This window comes from Bombina bombina, chromosome 9 (assembly GCF_027579735.1).
Source record: "Bombina bombina isolate aBomBom1 chromosome 9, aBomBom1.pri, whole genome shotgun sequence".
Classification (NCBI taxonomy): Eukaryota; Metazoa; Chordata; class Amphibia; order Anura; family Bombinatoridae; genus Bombina; species Bombina bombina.
Window position 1 is genome coordinate 17419965 of NC_069507.1, and position 25889 is coordinate 17445853.

General features: G+C 40.7%; 1 protein-coding gene across 3 annotated transcripts in view; it reads left to right on the forward strand.

The window, feature by feature from the left end:
- The window catches only part of ASCC1 (activating signal cointegrator 1 complex subunit 1), a 376933-nt gene that overhangs the window by 52214 nt on the left and 298830 nt on the right, over positions 1–25889 (forward strand). For all 3 annotated transcript variants that reach the window (XM_053691927.1, XM_053691929.1, XM_053691928.1), the window contains exons 4-5: positions 11342–11439; positions 25071–25249. In XM_053691927.1, the coding sequence (XP_053547902.1) occupies positions 11342–11439; positions 25071–25249 (277 nt within the window). The remainder of the gene's footprint in view (positions 1–11341; positions 11440–25070; positions 25250–25889) is intronic.

Below are 25889 nucleotides of genomic sequence, written 5' to 3' on the forward strand. Positions count from 1 at the left end.
GCTTTTTCCTATGGCACACATTACTAGCTCTGCTTTTTCCTATGGCACACATTGTTAGCTTTACTTTTTCCTATGGCACACATTACTAGCTCTGCGTTTTCCTATGGCACACATTACTAGCTCTGCTTTTTCCTATGGCACACATTGTTAGCTCTGCTTTTTCCTATGGCACACATTGTTAGCTCTGCTTTTTCCTATGGCACACATTACTAGCTCTGCTTTTTCCTATGGCACACATTGTTAGCTTTGCTTTTTCCTATGGCACACATTGTTAGCTCTGCTTTTTCCTATGGCACACATTGTCAGCTCTGCTTTTTCCTATGGCACACATTACTAGCTCTGCTTTTTCCTATGGCACACATTGTTAGCTCTGCTTTTTCCTATGGCACGCATTACTAGCCCTGCTTTTTCCTATGGCACACATTGTTAGCTCTGCTTTTTCCTATGGCACACATTGTTAGCTCTGCTTTTTCCTATGGCACACATTACTAGCTCTGCTTTTTCCTATGGCACACATTGTTAGCTTTGCTTTTTCCTATGGCACACATTGTTAGCTCTGCTTTTTCCTATGGCACACATTGTCAGCTCTGCTTTTTCCTATGGCACACATTACTAGCTCTGCTTTTTCCTATGGCACACATTGTTAGCTCTGCTTTTTCCTATGGCACGCATTACTAGCCCTGCTTTTTCCTATGGCACACATTGTTAGCTCTGCTTTTTCCTATGGCACACATTGTTAGCTCTGCTTTTTCCTATGGCACACATTACTAGCTCTGCTTTTTCCTATGGCACACATTACTAGCTCTGCTTTTTCCTATGGCACACATTACTAGCTCTGCTTTTTCCTATGGCACACATTACTAGCTCTGCTTTCTCTTGTAAAGGTGTATCCAGTCCACAGGTTCATCCATTACTTGTGGGATATTCTCCTTCCCAACAGGAAGCTGCAAGAGGACACCCACAGCAGAGCTGTCTATATAGCTCCTCCCCTAACTGCCACCCCCAGTCATTCTCTTGCAGCTCTCGACAAGAAAGGAAGTATCAAGACAGATGTGGCGACTTAGTGTAGTTTTTTACCTTCAATCAAAAGTTTGTTATTTTTAAACGGTACCGGCGTTGTACTGTTTTTACTCTCAGGCAGAAATTGGAAGAAGAATTCTGACTGGAGGTTTTGATGATCTTAGCGGTTTGTAACTAAGGTCCATTGCTGTTCTCACACATAACTGAAGAGTATGGAAAGAAAACTTCAGTTGGGGGGACGGTCTGCAGATTGCCTGCTTTGAGGTATGTTCAGTATATTTTTTTCTAGAGAGATGATAAGGTCTAGAAAATGCTGACAGTGCCTGGTATATTTAAGGTAAGCCTGATACAGTGATTTAAAAACAACTGGGATCATGCTTGCAAATAAGGGTGATATTCATGTTAATACTAATATTACTTAGTGTAAAAACGTTTGCATGATTTATATAAATAAAAACGTTTTTTCTCTGAGGGTGATAAATCTTTATTTGGGGCCTAGTTTTCCACATGGCTTGTTAGATTACTCCTAGGAGTACTTTTTTAAGGCCCTCTGACTTTGAGTGCATGGTAGGGAGGGGCCTATTTTCAAGCTCTAAATGTGCAGTTGATTTTCAGTCTGAGACATCCAGCTTCCCTGAAGGAGTCCTCTGGCTTATAGTACCTCTATAGAGGGTTTTGTTCCTGCAAAAATCATTTTTAAGGGCAGGTAGGAGCCACAGCACAGCTGTGGCAGTGTGTTTGACTGTTTGTTAGCAGTTTTAATGTTTTTCTAATTCGTTTTTGGGCCTGAGGGGTTAATCATCCATTTGCAAGTGGGTGCAATTCTGCTTTAGTCCCTTATACACACTGTAAAAATTTCGTAGAGTTTACTACTTTTTATCACTGTTTTGCAGTTAATGTGGTAGTTTTCTCTTAAAGGCACAGTACCGTTTTTATATTATTGCTTTTTTCACATTTATTAAAGTGTTTTCCAAGCTTGATGGTCTCATTACTAGTCTGTTAAACATGTCTGACATAGAGGAAACTCCTTGTTCATTATGTTTAGAAGCCATTGTGGAACCCCCTCTTAGAATGTGTACCAAATGACCTTTCTATAAGTTATAAAGATCATATTATGGCTTTTAAAGATTTATCACCTGAGGTTTCTGAGACTGACAAAAGGGAGGTTATGCCATCTAGCTCTCCCCACGTGTCAGCACCTATAACTCCCACTCAAGGGACGCCAAGTACATCTAGCGCGTCCAATGCGTTTACCTTATAAGACATGGCGGCAGTTATGAATCATACCCTCACAGAGGTATTGTCCAAACTGCCAGGGTTACAAGGAAAGTGAGACAGCTCTGGGGCTAGAACAAATACAGAGCTCTCTGACGCTTTAGTAGCTATGTCTGATATACCCTCACAATGTGCAGAAGTTGAAGCAGGAGAGCTTCTATCTGTGGGTGACTTCTCTGATTCAGGGAAGGTGTTACTTCAGTCTGACTCTGAAATGACAGCATTTAAATTTAAGCTTGAACACCTCCGCGTGTGGCTCAGGGAGGTTTTAGCGACTCTGGATGACTGTGACACCATTGTAGTCCCAGAGAAATTGTGTAAAATGGACAAATACTTTGCAGTGCCTGTTTACACTGACGTTTTTCTAATCCCTAAGAGGTTTTCAGAAATTATTACTAAGGAATGGGATAGACCAGGTGTACCGTTCTCTCCCCCTCCTGCTTTTAAAAAGATGTTTCCTATAGTTGCCGCTACACGGGACTCGTGGCAGACGGTCCCTAAGGTGGAGGGATCAGTTTCTACCCTAGCTAAGCGTACAACTATTCCTGTCGAGGACAGTTGTGCTTTCCTAGATCCTATGGATAAAAAATTAGAGGGTTTCCTTAAGAAAATCTTTATACAACAAGGTTTTATTCTCCAGCCTCTTGCATGCATTGCCCCAGTCACTGCTGCAGCGGCTTTCTGGTTCGAGTCTCTGGAGGAGGCTCTACAGGTAGAAACCCCGTTGGATGATATCCTTGACAGGCTTAAAGCTCTTAAGTTAGCGAATTCATTTATTTCTGACGCCGTTTTTCATTTAACCAAGCTAACGGCTAAAAATTCAGGTTTTGCCATTCAGGCGCGTAGGGCGCTATGGCTTAAATCCTGGTCAGCTGATGTCACTTCAAAGTCTAAATTTCTCAATATCCCCTTCAAAGGGCAGACCCTATTTGGGTCTGGACTGAAGGAGATCATTTTTGATATTACCCAGGATATGTCCAACAAGTTAAGGACCAAACAGATTAATTTTCGTTCCTATCGAAACTTCAAGAGTGGCGCATCTTCATCTTCCTCTTCTTCAAAACAAGAGGGAAATTTTGCCCAGTCCAAGCCACTCTGGAGACCTAACCAGGCTTGGAATAAGGGGAAACAGGCCAAAAAGCCTGCTGCTGCCTCTAAGACAGCATGAAGGAGTAGCCCCCGATCCGGGACCGGATCTAGTGGGGGGCAGACTTTCTCTCTTCGCCCAGGCTTGGGCAAGAGATGTCCAGGATCCCTGGGCTCTGGAGATTGTTTCCCAGGGATATCTTCTGGATTTCAAAGCTTCATCTCCAAAGGGGAGATTTCATCTCTCACAATTATCTGCAAAACAGATGAAGAGAGAGGCATTCTTACATTGCGTTCAAGACCTACTAGTTATGGGAGTGATCCACCCAGTTCCAAAGGAGGAACAGGGCAGGGCTTCTATTCAAATCTGTTTATAGTTCCCAAGAAAGATGGAACTTTCAGACCAATCTTGGATCTCAAGATCCTAAACAAATTTATCAGGGTCCCATCCTTCAAGATGGAGACTATTCAAACCATCCTACCTATGATCCAGGAGGGTCAATATATGACTACCGTGGATTTAAAGGATGCTTATCTACACATTCCGATACACAGGGATCATCATCAGTTTCTCAGGTTCGCCTTCCTAGACAGGCATTACCAGTTTGTGGCTCTTCTCTTCGGGTTAGCCACGGCACCAAGAATCTTTACGAAGGTTCTAGGGTCCCTTCTGGCGGTTCTAAGGCCGCGGGGTATAGCAGTGGCCCCTTACCTAGACGACATCCTGATACAGGCGTCAACTTTTCAAATCGCCAGGTCCCATACGGACATGTTTCTGGCATTCCTGAGGTCTCACAGGTGGAAGGTGAACGAAGGAAAGAGTTCTCTCTCCCCTCTCACAAGAGTTTCCTTCCTACGAACTCTGATAGACTCAGTAGAAATGAAGATTTATCTGACAGAGATCAGGGTGTCAAAACTTCTAACTTCCTGCCGTGCTCTTTATTCCACTTCCCATCCGTCAGTGGCTCAGTGTATGGAGGTAATCGGATTAATGGTAGTGGCAATGGACATAGTTCTGTTTTCCCGCCTACATCTCAGACCACTGCAACTTTGCATGCTCAATCAGTGGAATGGGGATTTCACATATTTGTCCCGTCTACTAAATCTGGATCAAGAGACCAGTGATTCTCTTCTCTGGTGGCTATCTTGGGTCCATCTGTCCAAGGGAATGAGTTTCCACAGGCCAGAATGGACTATAGTAACGACAGATGCCAGCCTTCTGGGCTGGGGTGCAGTCTGGAACTCCCTGAAGGCTCAGGGTTCGTGGACTCAGGAGGAGGCCCTCCTTCCGATAAACATTCTGGAACTAAGAGCGATATTCAATGCTCTTCAGGCTTGGCCTCAGCTAGCTGCGGTCAGGTTAATCAAATTTCAGTCGGACAACATCACGACTATAGCCTATATCAACCATCAGGGGGGAACAAGGAGCCCCCTGGCAATGTTGGAGGTTTCAAAGATAATTCTATGGGCAGAGGTTCACTCTTGCCATCTCTCAGCTATCCATATCCCAGGAGTAGAGAACTGGGAGGCGGATTTTCTAAGTTGGCAGTCTTTTCATCTGGAGGTATTTGCCCAGTTGATTCAACTATGGGGCAAACCAGAACTGGATCTCATGGCGTCTCGTAAGAACGCCAAGCTTCCTCGTTACGGGTCCAGGGATCCCAAGGCAGCGCTGATAGATGCTCTAGCAGTGCCCTGGTCCTTCAGCCTGGCTTATGTGTTTCCACCGTTTCCTCTGCTCCCTCGTCTGATTGCCAAGATCAAGCAGGAGAGAGCTTCGGTGATCTTGATAGCCCCTGCGTGGCCACGCAGGACTTGGAATGCAGATCTGGTGGACATGTCATCTTTTCCACCATTGACTCTGCCGTTAAGGCAGGACCTTCTACTTCAAGGTCCCTTCAAACATCCAAATCTAATTTCTCTACGTCTGACTGCTTGGAGATTGAATGCTTGATTCTATCAAAGCGTGGTTTTTCCGAATCGGTCATTGATACCTTAATTCAGGCTCGAAAGCCTGTCACCAGGAAGATCTATCATAAGATATGGTGTAAATATCTTCACTGGTGTGAATCCAAGGGTTACTCATGGAGTAAGGTCAGGATTCCTAGGATATTATCTTTTCTCCAAGAAGGATTGGAGAAGGGATTGTCAGCTAGTTCCTTAAAGGGACAGATTTCTGCTCTGTCTATTCTTTTGCACAAACGTCTGGCTGAGGTTCCAGACATTCAGGCGTTTTGTCAGGCTTTTGTTAGAATCAAGCCTGTGTTTAAACCTGTTGCTCCGCCATGGAGTTTAAATTTAGTTCTTAAAGTTCTTCAAGGGGTTCTGTTTGAACCTTTGCATTCCATAGATATTAAGCTTTTATCTTGGAAAGTTCTGTTTTTAGTAGCTATCTCCTCGGCTCGAAGAGTTTTGGAGTTATCTGCTTTACAATGTAATTCCCCTTATCTGATTTTCCATGCAGATAAGGTAGTGTTACGTACCAAACCTGGGTTTCTTCCTAAGGTGGTATCTAATAAGAATATCAATCAGGAGATTGTTGTTCCTTCACTATGTCCTAATCCTTCTTCAAAGAAGGAACGTCTATTACACAATCTTGATGTGGTTCGTGCTTTAAAGTTTTATTTACAAGCTACGAAGGATTTTCGTCAAACATCTGCTTTGTTTGATGTCTACTCTGGACAGAGGAGAGGCCAAGAGGCTTCGGCAACTTCTCTTTCTTTTTGGCTAAGAAGTATAATACGCTTAGCTTATGAGACTGCTGGCCAGCAGCCTCCTGAAAGAATTACAGCTCATTCTACTAGAGCAGTAGCTTCCTCATGGGCTTTTAAACATGAGGCCTCTGTTGAACAGATTTGTAAGGCGGCGACTTGGTCTTCGCTTCATACCTTTTCGAAATTCTATAAATTTGATACTTTTGCTTCTTCGGAGGCTATTTTTGGGAGAAAGGTCTTACAGGCAGTGGTGCCTTCCGTTTAAGTTCCTGCCTTGTCCCTCCCTTCATCCGTGTCCTAAAGCTTTGGTATTGGTATCCCACAAGTAATGGATGAACCCATGGACTGGATACACCTTTACAAGAGAAAACAAAATTTATGCTTACCTGTTAAATTTATTTCTCTTGTGGTGTATCCAGTCCACGGCCCGTCCTGTCATTTTAAGGCAGGTGTTTTTTATTTTTAAACTTCAGTCGCCACTGCACCCTATAGTTTCTCCTTTTTTTCTTGCTTGTCTTCGGTCGAATGACTGGGGGTGGCAGTTAGGGGAGGAGCTATATAGACAGCTCTGCTGTGGGTGTCCTCTTGCAGCTTCCTGTTGGGAAGGAGAATATCCCACAAGTAATGGATGAACCCGTGGACTGGATACACCACAAGATAAATAAATTTATCAGGTAAGCATAAATTACTAGCTCTGTGTTTTCCTATGGCACACATTACTAGCTCTGCTTTTTCCTATGGCACATATTGTTAGCTTTGCTTTTTCCTATGGCACACATTATTAGCTCTGCTTTTTCCTATGGCACACATTACTAGCTCTGCTTTTTCCTATGGCACACATTACTAGCTCTGTGTTTTCCTATGGCACGTATTACTAGCTCTGCTTTTTCCTATGGCACACATTACTAGCTCTGCTTTTTCCTATGGCACACATTACTAGCTCTGCTTTTTCCTATGTCACACAATGTTAGCTCTGCTTTTTCCTATGGCACACATTACTAGCTCTGCTTTTTCCTATGGCACACATTGTTAGCTCTGCTTTTTCCTATGGCACACATTACTAGCTCTGCTTTTTCCTATGGCACACATTGTTAGCTCTGCTTTTTCCTATGGCACACATTGTTAGCTCTGCTTTTTCCTATGGCACACATTGTTAGCTCTGCGTTTTCCTATGGCACACATTACTAGCTCTGCTTTTTCCTATGGCACACATTGTTATCTCTGCGTTTTCCTATGGCACACATTACTAGATCTGCGTTTTCCTATGGCACACATTATTAGCTCTGCCTTTTCCTATGGCACACATTACTAGCTCTGCTTTTTCCTATGGCACACATTGTTAGCTCTGCGTTTTCCTATGGCACACATTACTAGCTCTGCTTTTTCCTATGGCACACATTGTTAGCTCTGCGTTTTCCTATGGCACACATTACTAGATCTGCGTTTTCCTATGGCACACATTGTCATCTCTGCGTTTTCCTATGGCACACAATACTAGCTCTGCTTTTTCCTATGGCACACATTACTAGCTCTGCTTTTTCCTATGGCACACATTGTTAGCATTGCTTTTTCCTATAGCACACATTACTAGCTCTGTTTTTTCCTATGGCACACATTGTTAGCTCTGCTTTTTCCTATGGCACACATTACTAGCTCTGCTTTTTCCTATGGCACACATTACTGGCTCTGCTTTTTCCTATGGCACACAATACTAGCTCTGCGTTTTCCTATGGCACACATTGTTAGCTTTGCTTTTTCCTATGTCACACATTGTTAGCTCTGCGTTTTCCTATGGCACACATTACTAGCTCTGCGTTTTCCTATGGCACACATTGTTAGCTCTGCGTTTTCCTATAGCACACATTACTAGCTCTGCTTTTTCCTATAGCACACATTGTAAGCTCTGTCTTTTCCTATGGCACACATTACTAGCTCTGCTTTTTCCTATAGCACACATTACTAGCTCTGCTTTTTCCTATGGCACACATTACTAGCTCTGCTTTTTCCTATGGCACACATTACTAGCTCTGCTTTTTCCTATAGCACACATTGTAAGCTCTGTCTTTTCCTATGAAACGCATTACTAGCTCTGCTTTTTCCTATGGCACACATTACTAGCTCTGCTTTTTCCTATGGCACACATTACTAGCTCTGCTTTTTCCTATGGCACACATTACTAGCTCTGCTTTTTCCTATGGCACACATTGTAAGCTCTGTCTTTTCCTATGGCACACATTACTAGCTCTGCTTTTTCCTATGGCACACATTACTAGCTCTGCTTTTTCCTATGGCACACATTGTTAGATCTGCGTTTTCTTATGGCACACATTCACCTAGATTACTAGTTTTGCGCTGTCCCGGGTTTGTAATTAATGCAATAAAATTAGTAGTATTGCGCTTTCCATAGCGCTGCCATTACATTATCTATTAATGGACATAAAACGCATTCAGTCTTCTTACAGGGATGTAGTCCATTTTTGCCCCCACACCATTTGTTCAAGGATATAGACTGTTTTTTAGTATCTCTTAATTTGGTAGGAGCAATGTAATTTTTAATATCTTTGCTCTTCTTAAAAATTACTTGAGGTTTATCTTCTGGAATTTGATTTAGGATAGGATCCAATTTAAGAACTTTCCAGTGTTTTTTGAGAATGTTCTTACATCCCTGTAAGAAGACTGAATGCGTTTTATGTCCATTAATAGATCAGGATAGCACTCATTTTTTTAATTTTAATCACAGTAAAAAATACTCATGTAAAGATAGATATAAATGTCATACTACATATGTGGTGTATCAGTTAATTTGTAAATGTGGATATATCTATGTTGGGCATACGAAGAGAAAAATCAAATATAGAATTAGAGAACATGTAAATAATATGTTATCTGGCTTTGAAAATCACAGTGTGTCCCGTCATTTTAAAACCCATCACAATCAAAATCCCCAAGATCTTACTGTCAAAATTATAGAGTGGATAAAACCTAATGTATGGGACACGAATAGGCTTTTAAAACTTAGAAAAAAAGAAACTTTTTGGATTAAAAACCTTAACTGTATGGAGCCTAATGGGTTAAACATAGAAATTGATCTGCAGGCCTTTTTGTTATTTATAGTAGTATTTTTAAATATTAACTTCATTTTATATCATTATCTCATATATATCTATATATCAATAATGTAATTACCATGTATATGTTTTTATTATGTTTCCCATATATCTAGTATTTTAGCCGTTATACATTTATGTATTTAGCGCTTTTTATTATGAGCTCTTTTAATTCATGTTTTTGAATTATGGTATTTTTAGCATTGTCTGTATTATATATCAACTATTATGTATATTTTTAACATATGTATCATCGTATATAGATTTTTATTTAATGATTGTTATATTTTACGCAATGTAACAGCCATATACACTACTTTAGGCTCTTTATAAAGTAGTGCCGACTTTTAGCCCACGGGATTGGTCAAGGGAGAGGGTGTGTGAAGTTACACTCCCCTTCTTATAGCCATTCCCGTCATCCCTATGAATCACTCTTGACAAAGTCACGCCGAGACGTGACGAAACGCGTAGAGACCCGCCCATCCCAGAGCCTTTTCGTTCCTGTGAAGCCGCCCCAGCTCAGAGTCTGCAGCTACGAGCTTGGAGGTTTGCAAGCCGAGGAACGTCACACTATAGTGATATATTTCTACTTAATTTGTCACCTACCAGCCTCTGTTTATAGCGCCATATTTTAGGTGATATATATATCGCTTGTGCTTTCTTATGAACATTTCTCATGAACATTTCTTATAAACATATCTTGCCAACCTGGAATTGGTAGTACTTGGAAAATACCGTGAGAGACACAAGAATTCTGACATTTTCGTGACACAGACAAGAAGGATACCGGTTTGAGCTGATAAGTCTATGGTGTATTTGTTACACATATGCTGAATATATTTTTTAATCTTGTGAGTGGCCATTTGTTGTGTGCATTGTACATTAAACTGTTTATACTCTGCATTTGAGTCCGCGCTCCTCTCTTCTCTATTTTATAAAAGAGAGGGATAGAGAGAGAGCAAAAGAGAGGGGAAAGAGCAAAATAGAGGGAAGAGAGAGCAAAAGAGAGGGGGGGAGAGAGAGCAAAAGAGAGGGGGGAGAGAGCGAAAAAGAGAGGGGGAGAGAGAGCAAAAGAGAGGGGAGAGAGCAAAAGAGGGGGATGGAGAAAGAGAGCAAAAGAGGGGGATGGAGAGAGAGAGCAAAAGAGAGGGATGGAGAGAGAGCAATAGAGAGGGGGAGAGAGAGCAAAAGAGAGGGGGAGGGGGGAGAGAGAGCAAAAGAGAGGGGGGAGAGCAAAAGAAGAGAGAGGGAGAGAAAGGGAGGAGAGAGAGCAAAAGAGAAGGATAGAGAGAGAGCAAAAGAGAGGGATAGAGAGCAAAAGAGGGGGGAGAGAGAGCAAAAGAGGGGAAAGAGCAAAATAGAGGGAAGAGAGCAAAAGAGAGGGGGGGGAGAGAGCAAAAAAGAGAGGGGGAGAGAGAGCAAAAGAGAGGGGAGAGAGAGCAAAAGAGAGGGGAGAGAGAGTAAAAGAGGGGGATGGAGAGAGAGAGAGCAAAAGAGAGGGATGGAGAGAGAGAGCAAAAGAGAGCGGAGAGAGACAGAGCAAAAAGGGGGAGGAGAAAGGGGGAGAGAGAGAGCAAAAGAGAGGGGGGAGAGAGAGCAAAAGAGAGGGATGGAGTGAAAAGGCAAAAGAGAGGGATGGAGAGAGAGCGCACAAAAGAGGGGGAGAGTGCAAAGGAGATGGGGAGAGAGAGCGCAAAGGAGAGGGGAGAGAGAGAGCGCAAAAGAGAGGGGAGAGATAGAGAGCGCAAAAGAGAGGGGGAGAGAGCAAGTGGTGGGACCGCTGTACTGCAAAAAATGGCCCGTGTAAACGGGCTTTAGTGTGTGTGTGTGTGTGTGTGTGTGCGTATATATATATATATATATATATATATATATATATATATATATATATATATATATATATATATATATATACAGTATATACTATATATGACACGTTTAGCTGCTCTACTGCCACCCATTGATATTTTGTGTAAGCCGAACGTCAGTGTAATCCCATCACTAGTTAAGAAACCACTGACTGGGCATTTTGTGATAGCTGTCAAGATCTATTTGACCCACTAAAGTGCTACACCTTTTCTTTGGCTTTCAGACGAGAAGTCATTTTTTGCATTTGCTGCAGTAAATATGTTTCCCTAGGTACATTATAGGGAAGAAAGGAGAGACCAAGAGGGGCCTAGAGTCTGACACGCGCACCACTATCACTATTCCCCGGCAGGGGATGGAAGGTGACATTGGTAAGTTGCACTCATTAGAGACGTCTGTGTACTGATGACATTTAGCGCTCGCTGGAGTTGGATTATTGCTAAAGTGACGTTTAGAAGCTGCATTAATGTCCTTATGTGGCAAATTAGGTACCAGTTCCTATCCTCAGCATGTCCTAGCAGCCTCATTTAAAGGGACATTAAGTGCAAAATGTTTTGTCCATAAAGGGCTAGATTACAAGTGAAGCTGTATTTAGCGCTCAGGCTTAAACGCTAACACCGCTAAAAGTAAACTTGTAACAGGTGCGTGTTAGTGCTCGTATTACAAAAGTAAAAAGTTAGTATGTGAATGAAACCCGATGCACACTCTAACTGTAGGATTTCAGATATTGCAAATGTGCTAACTTCGTTTCCCTATAGACTTCAATGGAGAATGCAACTTAAAAAAAATAAAACTAACACTTATCGCTCGTGCGCTAACCCTACACCGTGTTATAGCTACAGCGCTAACCCAAAGTCAATAATAAATCTTTTATATTCCAATTTTTTTCACATAGGATAAATGTTCTTTTTATTTATAAATATTTATTTTATATGTATCTGATGTTTTGTTTGGAAAATATATATCTATACCTATATGAATATTTACTGGTATAGATAAATCCAGATATATAAAGAAATACATAGAACATTTTTACCTATGTGAAGAATGTTTACAATATTTTTACAGTACATATGTTACAGGTAAAGTCAGATATCCGATTAATCCTAGGGTTACCGGGTAAAACTGACATTACCCCAGCAGCTGTGGGTAAAGCCCGATGTAAGATCATACATCAGGCTTTACCCGGGTAATCCTAGGATTACACAAACGCTTCTGGATAAAGCTATCTGCAGCGCTCATAACAGCTACAGAACCTAGTCTCTAACCACATATATATATATATATTTCTTTCGTGTAATTAGCAAGAGTCCATGAGCTAGTGACGTATGGGATATACATTCCTACCAGGAGGGGCAAAGTTTCCCAAACCTCAAAATGCCTATAAATACACCCCTCACCACACCCACAAATCAGTTTTACAAACTTTGCCTCCTATGGAGGTGGTGAAGTAAGTTTGTGCTAGATTCTACGTTGATATGCGCTCCGCAACAGGTTGGAGCCCGGTTTTCCTCTCAGCGTGCAGTGAATGTGAGAGGGATGTGAGGAGAGTATTGCCTATTTGAATGCAATGATCTCCTTCTACGGGGTCTATTTCATAGGTTCTCTGTTATCGGTCGTAGAGATTAATCTCTTACCTCCCTTTTCAGATCGACGATATACTCTTATATATATATATATATATATATATACCATTACCTCTGCTGATTTTCGTTTCAGTACTGGTTTGGCTTTCTACAACATGTAGACGAGTGTCCTGGGGTAAGTAAGTCTTATTTTCTGTGACACTCTTAGCTATGGTTGGGCGCTTTTTTTATAAAGTTCTAAATATATGTATTCAAACATTTATTTGCCTTGACTCAGGATGTTCAACATTCCTTATTTTCAGACAGTCAGTTTCATATTTGGGATGATGCATTTGAATCAATCATTTTTCTTACCTTAAAAATGTTTTTCCCTGTGGGCTGTTGGCTCGCGGGGGCTGAAAATGCTTCATTTTATTGCGTCATTCTTGGCGCAGACTTTTTTGGCGCAAAAAATCTTTTCTGTTTCCGGCGTCATACGTGTCGCCGGAAGTTGCGTCATTTTTTGTCGTTCTTTTGCGCCAAAAATGTCGGCGTTCCGGATGTGGTGTCATTTTTGGTGCCAAAAGCATTTAGGCGCCAAATAATGTGGGCGTCTTATTTGGCGCTAAAAAAAAAAAAAAATATGGGCGTCGCTTTTGTCTCCACATTATTTAAGTCTCATTTTTCATTGCTTCTGGTTGCTAGAAGCTTGTTCTTTGGCATTTTTTCCCATTCCTGAAACTGTCATTTAAGGAATTTGATCAATTTTGCTTTATATGTTGTTTTTTCTCTTACATATTGCAAGATGTCTCATGTTGCATCTGAGCCAGAAGATACTTCAGGAAAATCGCTGCCTGGTGCTGGAACTACCAAAGCTAAGTGTATCTGCTGTAAACTTTTGGTAGCTGTTCCTTCAGCTGTTGTTTGTATTAAATGTCATGACAAACTTGTTAAAGCAGAAAATATTTCCTTTAGTAAAATACCATTACCTGTTGCAGTTCCATCAACATCTAATGTTCAGAGTGTTCCTGATAACATAAGAGATTTTGTTTCTGAATCTATTAAGAAGGCTATGTCTGTTATTCCTCCTTCTAGTAAACATAAAAAGTCTTTTAAAACTTCTCTTTATCCAGATGAATTTTTAAATGAACATCATCATTCTGATTCTAATGATTCTTCTGGTTCAGAGGATTCTGTTTCAGAGGTTGATGCTGATAAATCTTCATATTTATTTAAAATGGAATTTATTCGTTCTTTACTTAAAGAAGTCCTAATTGCATTAGAAATTGAGGATTCTGGTCCTCTTGATACTAAATCTAAACGTTTAGACAAGGTCTTTAAATCTCCTGTAGTTATTCCAGAAGTTTTTCCTGTTCCTGGTGCTATTTCTGAAGTAATTTCCAGGGAATGGAATAATTTGGGTAATTCATTTACTCCTTCTAAACGTTTTAAGCAATTATATCCTGTGCCGTCTGACAGATTAGAGTTTTGGGACAAAATCCCTAAAGTTGATGGGGCTATCTCTACCCTTGCTAAACGTACTACTATTCCTACGGCAGATAGTACTTCCTTTAAGGATCCTTTAGATAGGAAAATTGAATCCTTTCTAAGAAAAGCTTATTTGTGTTCAGGTAATCTTCTTAGACCTTCTATATCTTTGGCGGATGTTGCTGCAGCTTCAACTTTTTGGTTGGAAACTTTAGCGCAACAAGTAACAGATCATGATTCTCATAACATTATTATTCTTCTTCAACATGCTAATAATTTTATCTGTGATGCCATTTTTGATATTATCAGAGTTGATGTCAGGTTTATGTCTCTAGCTAATTTAGCTAGAAGAGCTTTATGGCTTAAAACTTGGAATGCTGATATGTCTTCTAAATCGACTCTACTTTCCCTTTCTTTCCAGGGTAATAAATTATTTGGTTCTCAGTTGGATTCTATTATCTCAACTGTTACTGGTGGGAAAGGAACTTTTTTACCACAGGATAAAAAATCTAAGGGTAAAAACAGGGCTAATAATCGTTTTCGTTCCTTTCGTTTCAACAAAGAACAAAAGCCTGATCCTTCATCCTCAGGAGCAGTTTCAGTTTGGAAACCATCTCCAGTCTGGAATAAATCCAAGCCTTCTAGAAAAGCAAAGCCAGCTTCTAAGTCCACATGAAGGTGCGGCCCTCATTCCAGCTCAGCTGGTAGGGGGCAGATTACGTTTTTTCAAAGAAATTTGGATCAATTCTGTTCACAATCTTTGGATTCAGAACATTATTTCAGAAGGGTACAGAATTGGTTTCAAGATAAGACCTCCTGCAGAGAGATTCTTTCTTTCCCGTGTCCCAGTAAACCCAGCGAAAGCTCAAGCATTTCTGAAATGTGTTTCAGATCTAGAGTTGGCTGGAGTAATTATGCCAGTTCCAGTTCTGGAACAGGGGCTGGGGTTTTATTTGAATCTCTTCATTGTACCAAAGAAGGAGAATTCCTTCAGACCAGTTCTGGATCTAAAAATATTGAATCGTTATGTAAGGATACCAACATTCAGAATGGTAACTGTAAGGACTATCCTGCCTTTTGTTCAGCAAGGGCATTATATGTCTACAATAGATTTACAGGATGCATATCTGCATATTCCGATTCATCCAGCTCACTATCAGTTTCTGAGATTCTCTTTCCTAGACAAGCATTACCAGTTTGTGGCTCTGCCGTTTGGCCTAGCAACAGCTCCAAGAATTTTTACAAAGGTTCTCGGTGCCCTTCTATCTGTAATCAGAGAACAGGGTATTGTGGTATTTCCTTATTTGGACGATATCTTGGTACTTGCTCAGTCTTCACATTTAGCAGAATTTCATACGAATCGACTTTTTTTGTTACTTCAAAATCATGGTTGGAGGATCAATTCACTAAAAAGTTCATTGATTCCTCAGACAAGGGTAACCTTTTTGGATTTCCAGATAGATTCAGTGTCCATGACTCTGTCTTTGACAGACAAGAGACGTCTAAAATTGATTTCAGCTTGTCGAAACCTTCAGTCACAATCATTCCCTTCGGTAGCCTTATGCATGGAAATTCTAGGTCTTATGACTGCTGCATCGGACGCGATCCCCTTTGCTCGTTTTCACATGCGACCTCTTCAGCTCTGTATGCTGAACCAATGGTGCAGGGATTACACAAAGATATCTCAATTAATATCTTTAAAACAGATTGTACGACACTCTCTGACGTGGTGGACAGATCACCATCGTTTAGTTCAGGGGGCTTCTTTTGTTCTTCCGACCTGGACTGTAATTTCAACAGATGCAAGTCTTACAGGTTGGGGAGCTGTGTGGGGGTCTCTGACAGCACAAGGGGTTTGGGAATCTCAGGAGGTGAGATTACCGATCAATATTTTGGAACTCCGTGCAATTTTCAGAGCTCTTCAGTCTTGGCCTCTTCTGAAGAGAGAATCGTTCATTTGTTTTCAGACAGACAATGTCACAACTGTGGCATACATCAATCATCAAGGAGGGACTCACAGTCCTCTGGCTATGAGAGAAGTATCTCAAATTCTGGTTTGGGCGGAATCCAGCTCCTGTCTAATCTCTGCGGTTCATATTCCAGGAATAGACAATTGGGAAGCGGATTATCTCAGTCGCCAAACGTTGCATCCGGGCGAATGGTCTCTTCACCCAGAGGTATTTCTTCAGATTGTTCAAATGTGGGAACTTCCAGAAATAGATCTGATGGCTTCTCATCTAAACAAGAAACTTCCCAGGTATCTGTCCAGATCCCGGGATCCTCAGGCGGAGACAGTGGATGCATTATCACTTCCTTGGAAGTATCATCCTGCCTATATCTTTCCGCCTCTAGTTCTTCTTCCAAGAGTAATCTCCAAGATTCTGAAGGAATGCTCGTTTGTTCTGCTGGTAGCTCCAGCATGGCCTCACAGGTTTTGGTATGTGGATCTTGTCCGGATGGCCTCTTGCCAACCGTGGACTCTTCCGTTAAGACCAGACCTTCTGTTGCAAGGTCCTTTTTTCCATCAGGATCTCAAATCCTTAAATTTAAAGGTATGGAGATTGAACGCTTGATTCTTGGTCAAAGAGGTTTCTCTGACTCTGTGATTAATACTATGTTACAGGCTCGTAAATCTGTATCTAGAGAGATATATTATAGAGTCTGGAAGACTTATATTTCTTGGTGTCTTTCTCATAATTTTTCCTGGCATTCTTTTAGAATTCCGAGAATTTTACAGTTTCTTCAGGATGGTTTAGATAAAGGTTTGTCCGCAAGTTCCTTGAAAGGTCAAATCTCTGCTCTTTCTGTTCTTTTTCACAGAAAGATTGCTAATCTTCCTGATATTCATTGTTTTGTACAAGCCTTGGTTCGTATAAAACCTGTCATTAAGTCAATTTCTCCTCCTTGGAGTTTGAATTTGGTTCTGGGGGCTCTTCAAGCTCCACCGTTTGAACCTATGCATTCATTGGACATTAAATTACTTTCTTGGAAAGTTTTGTTCCTTTTGGCCATCTCTTCTGCCAGAAGAGTCTCTGAATTGTCTGCTCTTTCTTGTGAGTCTCCTTTTCTGATTTTTCATCAGGATAAGGCAGTGTTGCGAACTTCTTTTGAATTTTTACCTAAGGTTGTGAATTCCAACAACATTAGTAGAGAAATTGTAGTTCCTTCATTATGCCCTAATCCTAAGAATTCTAAGGAGAAATCATTGCATTCTTTGGATGTTGTTAGAGCTTTGAAATATTATGTTGAAGCTACTAAGAATTTCCGAAAGACTTCTAGTCTATTTGTCATCTTTTCCGGTTCTAGAAAAGGCCAGAAAGCTTCTGCCATTTCTTTGGCATCTTGGTTGAAATCTTTAATTCATCATGCCTATGTTGAGTCGGGTAAAACTCCGCCTTAGAGGATTACAGCTCATTCTACTAGGTCAGTTTCTACTTCCTGGGCGTTTAGGAATGAAGCTTCGGTTGATCAGATTTGCAAAGCAGCAACTTGGTCTTCTTTGCATACTTTTACTAAATTCTACAATTTTGATGTGTTTTCTTCTTCTGAAGCAGTTTTTGGTAGAAAAGTACTTCAGGCAGCTGTTTCAGTTTGAATCTTCTGCTTATGTTTTCATTTAAACTTTATTTTGGGTGTGGATTATTTTCAGCAGGAATTGGCTGTCTTTATTTTATCCCTCCCTCTCTAGTGACTCTTGCGTGGAAAGATCCACATCTTGGGTAGTCATTATCCCATACGTCACTAGCTCATGGACTCTTGCTAATTACATGAAAGAAAACATAATTTATGTAAGAACTTACCTGATAAATTCATTTCTTTCATATTAGCAAGAGTCCATGAGGCCCGCCCTTTTTTGTGGTGGTTATGATTTTTTTGTATAAAGCACAATTATTCCAATTCCTTATTTTATATGCTTTCGCACTTTTTTCTTATCACCCCACTTCTTGGCTATTCGTTAAACTGATTTGTGGGTGTGGTGAGGGGTGTATTTATAGGCATTTTGAGGTTTGGGAAACTTTGCCCCTCCTGGTAGGAATGTAGATCCCATACGTCACTAGCTCATGGACTCTTGCTAATATGAAAGAAATGAATTTATCAGGTAAGTTCTTACATAAATTATGTTATACGTTGCACTGTAATTCCCCCATCTTCACTATTTTTTTTTTTTGCCTCTGCCTGGGGGGTTCAAGGGGGGTGCCCCGCTGATCCTCTGGCATCCACCCCAAGTGAACCTTAGGGAATGAGGTTTACACAATGTGGAGGCAAAAAAGATAGTGAAGATGGGGGCATTACAGTGCAAGCATTAGCTTTATCCAGAAGCGTTTGTGTAATCCTAGGATTACCCCGGTAAAGCCTGATGTATGATCTTACATCGGGCTTTACCCACAGCTGCTGGGAAATGTCAGTTTTACCCGGGTTATCATAGGATTACCCGATATCTGACTCTTCCCGTAACACATACACAGTAAATACATTATAAAATATGAATACAAATACATATACATATTTAGACACATACATTCTGCCGTTCCTCTGCCTGCAACACATAGTCTATTTCTGTGTAAAATCATGAATCATGCTGTAGCCAATCGTAACGCAGGGTGTGTTATGATTGGCTACAGCGTGATTCATCATTTTACACAAAAATAGACTATGCATTGCAGGCGGAGGAACAACGAAATGTACAAGAAAATGAAAGGGTGATTTTTTATATAATTTTAGTGTTTACAATGATTTTGATCAATGAAAGTGCCCTTCATTTACTTTTTTATTTTTGAGAGTATAGCTTAAGTTTACAGTCACTTTAAATTGTGTAAATCATGTATTGTGTGTACCGAAAATATATGGACAGTGCTTAATTGTATATATACTAAGCATCCGTTTAAGAAGTTTTTTATTTGACTGGAAAAACACAGCTATCATCTGCACCATGTCCGATAATCTGCAAACAAAGTGGATGTCTCCTGAAGTCACTGAGCAGCTAAATAACCATATTCCCCTATAGTGAGGGTTTGCACCGTGTCTATAGTGTCAGGCACCTATATAATACTCACTTATCTCCTGCTACATATTAATAAGACGTCTCCTGTAGTCACTGAGCATCTAAATAACCATATTCCCATATAGTGAGGGTTTGCACCGTGTCTATAGTGTCAGGCACCTATATAATACTTATCTCCTGCTACATATGAACTAGACGTCTCCTGAAGTCACTGAGCAGCTAAATAACCATATTCCCCTATAGTGAGGGTATGCTCCGTGTCTATAGTGTCAGGCACCTATATAATACTCACTTATCTCCTGCTACATATGAACTAGATGTCTCCTGAAGTCACTGAGCAGCTAAATAACCATATTCCCCTATAGTAAGGGTATGCACCGTGTCTATAGTGTCAGGCACCTATATAATACTCACTTATCTCCTGCTACATATGAACTAGATGTCTCCTGAAGTCACTGAGCAGCTAAATAACCATATTCCCCTATAGTGAGGGTGTGCACCGTGTCTATAGTGTCAGGCACCTATATAATACTCACTTATCTCCTGCTACATATGAACTAGACGTCTCCTGTAGTCACTGAGCATCTAAATAACCATATTCCCCTATAGTGAGGGTGTGCACCATGTCTATAGTGTCAGACACCTATATAATACTCACTTATCTCCTGCTACATATGAACTAGACGTCTCCTGTAGTCACTGAGCATCTAAATAACTATTCCCCTATAGTGAGGGTGTGCACCGTGTCTATAGTGTCAGGCACCTATATAATACTCACTTATCTCCTGCTACATATGAACTAGATGTCTCCTGAAGTCACTGAGCAGCTAAATAACCATATTCCCCTATAGTGAGGGTGTGCACCGTGTCTATAGTGTCAGGCACCTATATAATACTCACTTATCTCCTGCTACATATGAACTAGACGTCTCCTGAAGTCACTGAGCAGCTAAATAACCATATTCCCCTATAGTAAGGGTATGCACCGTGTCTATAGTGTCAGACACCTATATAATACTCACTTATCTCCTGCTACATATGAACTAGACGTCTCCTGTAGTCACTGAGCATCTAAATAACTATTCCCCTATAGTGAGGGTGTGCACCGTGTGTATAGTGTCAGGCACCTATATAATACTCACTTATCTCCTGCTACATATGAACTAGACGTCTCCTGTAGTCACTGAGCATCTAAATAACCATATTCCCCTATAGTGAGGGTGTGCACCGTGTCTATAGTGTCAGGCACCTATATAATACTCACTTATCTCCTGCTACATATGAACTAGACGTCTCCTGAAGTCACTGAGCAGCTAAATAACCATATTCCCCTATAGTGAGGGTGTGCACCGTGTCTATAGTGTCAGGTACCTATATAATACTCACTTATCTCCTGCTACATATGAACTAGACGTCTCCTGTAGTCACTGAGCATCTAAATAACCATATTCCCCTATAGTGAGGGTGTGCACCGTGTCTATAGTGTCAGGTACCTATATAATACTCACTTATCTCCTGCTACATATGAACTAGATGTCTCCTGTAGTCACTGAGCAGCTAAATAACCATATTCCCCTATAGGGAGGGTGTGCACCGTGTCTATAGTGTCAGGCACCTATATAATACTCACTTATCTCCTGCTACATATGAACTAGATGTCTCCTGAAGTCACTGAGCAGCTAAATAACCATATTCCCCTATACTGAGGGTGTGCACCGTGTCTATAGTGTCAGGCACCTATATAATACTCACTTATCTCCTGCTACATATGAACTAGATGTCTCCTGTAGTCACTGAGCATCTAAATAACCATATTCCCCTATAGTGAGGGTGTGCACTGTGTCTATAGTGTGAGGCACCTATATAATACTCACTTATCTCCTGCTACATATGAACTAGATGTCTCCTGAAGTCACTGAGCAGCTAAATAACCATATTCCCCTATAGTGAGGGTATGCACCGTGTCTATAGTGTCAGACACCTATATAATACTCACTTATCTCCTGCTACATATGAACTAGATGTCTCCTGAAGTCACTGAGCAGCTAAATAACCATATTCCCCTATAGTGAGGGTATGCACCGTGTCTATAGTGTCAGGCACCTATATAATACTCACTTATCTCCTGCTACATATGAACTAGATGTCTCCTGAAGTCACTGAGCAGCTAAATAACCATATTCCCCTATAGTGAGGTATGCACCGTGTCTATAGTGTCAGACACCTATATAATACTCACTTATCTCCTGCTACATATGAACTAGACGTCTCCTGAAGTCACTGAGCAGCTAAATAACCATATTCCCCTATAGTGAGGGTGTGCACCGTGTCTATAGTGTCAGGCACCTATATAATACTCACTTATCTCCTGCTACATATGAACTAGACATCTCCTGTAGTCACTGAGCATCTAAATAACCATATTCCCCTATAGTGAGGGTGTGCACTGTGTCTATAGTGTCAGGCACCTATATAATACTCACTTATCTCCTGCTACATATGAACTAGACGTCTCCTGTAGTCACTGAGCATCTAAATAACTATTCCCCTATAGTGAGGGTGTGCACCGTGTCTATAGTGTCAGGCACCTATATAATACTCACTTATCTCCTGCTACATATGAACTAGACGTCTCCTGAAGTCACTGAGCAGCTAAATAACCATATTCCCCTATAGTGAGGGTGTGCACTGTGTCTATAGTGTGAGGCACCTATATAATACTCACTTATCTCCTGCTACATATGAAGTAGATGTCTCCTGAAGTCACTGAACAGCTAAATAACCATATTCCCCTATAGTGAGGGTGTGCACCGTGTCTATAGTGTCAGACACCTATATAATACTCACTTATCTCCTGCTACATATGAACTAGATGTCTCCTGAAGTCACTGAGCAGCTAAATAACCATATTCCCCTATAGTAAGGGTATGCACCGTGCCTATAGTGTCAGGCACCTATATAATACTCACTTATCTCCTGCTACATATGAACTAGATGTCTCCTGAAGTCACTGAGCAGCTAAATAACCATATTCCCCTATAGTAAGGGTATGCACCGTGCCTATAGTGTCAGGCACCTATATAATACTCACTTATCTCCTGCTACATATGAACTAGACGTCTCCTGAAGTCACTGAGCAGCTAAATAACCATATTCCCCTATAGTGAGGGTGTGCACCGTGTCTATAGTGTCAGGCACCTATATAATACTCACTTATCTCCTGCTACATATGAACTAGACGTCTCCTGAAGTCACTGAGCAGCTAAATAACCATATTCCCCTATAGTGAGGGTATGCACCGTGCCTATAGTGTCAGGCACCTGTATAATACTCACTTATCTCCTGCTACATATGAACTAGACGTCTCCTGAAGTCACTGAGCAGCTAAATAACCATATTCCCCTATAGTGAGGGTACGCACTGTGTCTATAGTGTCAGGTACCTATATAATACTCACTTATCTCCTGCTACATATGAACTAGACGTCTCCTGAAGTCACTGAGCAGCTAAATAACCATATTCCCCTATAGTGAGGGTGTGCACCGTGTCTATAGTGTCAGGCACCTATATAATACTCACTTATCTCCTGCTACATATGAACTAGACGTCTCCTGAAGTCACTGAGCAGCTAAATAACCATATTCCCCTATAGTGAGGGTATGCACCGTGTCTATAGTGTCAGGCACCTATATAATACTCACTTATCTCCTGCTACATATGAACTAGATGTCTCCTGAAGTCACTGAGCAGCTAAATAACCATATTCCCCTATAGTGAGGGTGTGCACCGTGTCTATAGTGTCAGGTACCTATATAATACTCACTTATCTCCTGCTACATATGAACTAGATGTCTCCTGAAGTCACTGAGCAGCTAAATAACCATATTCCCCTATAGTGAGGGTATGCACCGTGTCTATAGTGTCAGGCACCTATATAATACTCACTTATCTCCTGCTACATATGAACTAGACGTCTCCTGAAGTCACTGAGCAGCTAAATAACCATATTCCCCTATAGTGAGGGTACACACCGTGTCTATAGTGTCAGGTACCTATATAATACTCACTTATCTCCTGCTACATATGAACTAGATGTCTCCTGAAGTCACTGAGCAGCTAAATAACCATATTCCCCTATAGTGAGGGTACGCACTGTGTCTATAGTGTCAGACACCTATATAATACTCACTTATCTCCTGCTACATATGAACTAGACGTCTCCTGAAGTCACTGAGCAGCTAAATAACCATATTCCCCTATAGTGAGGGTACGCACCGTGTCTATAGTGTCAGGCACCTATATAATACTCACTTATCTCCTGCTACATATGAACTAGACGTCTCCTGAAGTCACTGAGCAGCTAAATAACCATATTCCCCTATAGTGAGGGTACGCACCGTGACTATAGTGTCAGACACCTATATAATACTCACTTATCTCCTGCTACATATGAACTAGACGTCTCCTGAAGTCACTGAGCAGCTAAATAACCATATTCCCCTATAGTGAGGGTGTGCACCGTGTCTATAGTGTCAGGCACCTATATAATACTCACTTAACTCCTGCTACATATGAACTAGACGTCTCCTGTAGTCACTGAGCAGCTAAATAACCATATTCCCCTATAGTGAGGGTACGCACTGTGTCTATAGTGTCAGGCACCTATATAATACTCACTTATCTCCTGCTACATATGAACTAGATGTCTCCTGAAGTCACTGAGCATCTAAATAACTATTCCCCTATAGTAAGGGTATGCACCGTGTCTATAGTGTCAGGCACCTATATAATACTCACTTATCTCCTGCTACATATGAACTAGACGTCTCCTGAAGTCACTGAGCAGCTAAATTATTTATATACCAACATGATGGGAGGTTCTGATCTACTCTGTATGACTTTTGGTTCTGCGCAGAGCACACATTATAAGGTCTATCATGATATTGCTATTGTCAGTTACTACTGGACATGTCTGTAATGTCTGATATATAATTCATGTAAATAATTTGTATTTATTTATTTTTGCTTTTTGAATGATTTTACATGTAAGATTTCCCTTCCTCCTTCTCACCAGCAGGGGGTGCAGTGGTACCACATTTGTTCTCCATCAGCAATTTGGGTGTCATTGACCTATTACAGACACAGTCTGTGATAGAGAACCTAGAACACACAATACAAGCAGCTGCCAGTTATAGCGACCTAACACGAGCTAATAAAACTGTATCGCTTTATCCTTTCTCACGATCATTGTTTGTACAGCAAGATAAATAATTAGACTTGTTTTTGTTTCTTGATTGTGTGAGAACATCTGCATATTGTAATCCGAATTGTAAGACCATATTAAAGGGACAGTCTAGAATAGAATTGTTATTGTTTTAAAAGATAGATAATCCCTTTATTACTCATTCCCCAGTTTTGCATAACCAACACAGTTATATTAATGTACTTTTTACCTCTGTGTTTACCTTGAATCTAAGAACCTTCTTCCAGCCCCCTGATCACATGACTGTGACTGTTTATTATCTATTGTCTTAAATTTAGCATTGTATTGTGCTAGATCTTAAATAACCCCCTGTGCCTGAACACAGTGTTATCTATGGCCCACGTGTACGTTCTGTCTCTTTGTGTTGAAAAGAGATTTAAAAAGCCTGTGATTAGAGGCAGCCTTCAAGGGCTTAGAAATTAACATATGAGCCTACCTAGGTTTAGTTTAAACTAAGAATACCAAGAGAAAAAAGCAAATTTGATGATAAAAGTGAATTAGAAAGTTGATTAAAATTAAAAGTCCTATCTGAATAATGAAAGTTTAATTTATACTAGACTGTCCCTTTAATCGTGTTGCACAAAGCTCTTGCTTATCTGACACCTCATCGGCTTAATTAGACGTTAATTAAATGTCACTGTCATGTACAAATATCGCTCAGATGCTGAACTTGTGTCTCACCAGTAATTACAGGGCAGCAGCGCAACGGTGTCATCTCGGCTCGCACTCGCATTGAGCTCCTAGCAGAAACGTTTCGCAGGAGGCAGCCGTTCACCCACTTCTTGTCCTTTGCCCTCAACCAGCCAGAGATCCAGGAGGGTTTGCTGACGTTTAAGGAAGGGGTGCTCTCACAGTGCGTCAAGGTAGGTCGCTTGGCTGCGAGATCAGCAAGGAGGTGCGCAAAAAATATCTTTACATTTATGTATATGTTTAATTTAGTAAAGGGACAGAAAAGTAAAAAAATTCTATTAACACATTCATTTTTCTTATAAAAAGGGTGAAATGAATTTGTTTATTTTGACTTTGAAGCTAGAGTGCCACTGTGCTTGATTGGGTGTGATCTGATGCTAGTACTGTGTATATTTAAAGGGACACTGAACCCAAATTTTGTTATTTTGTGATTCAGATAGAGCATGAAATTTTAAGCAACTTTCTAATTTACTCCTATTATTATTTTTTCTTCGTTCTCTTTCTATCTTTATTTGAAAAAGAAGGCATCTAAGCTTTTTTTTATTGGTTCAGACCTCTGGACAGCACTTTTTTATTGGTGGATGAATTTATCCACCAATCAGCAAGAACAACCCAGGTTGTTCACCAAAAATGGCCCGTTATCTAAACTTACATTCTTGCATTTCAAATAAAGATAGCAAGAGAATGAAGAAAATTTGATAATAGGAGTAAATTAGAAAGTTGCTTAAAATGTCAGGCTCTATCTGAATCGCGAAAGGAAAATGTTGGGTTCAGTGACCCTTTAACTCTTGATTCACTGCAAGGGTTTAATGG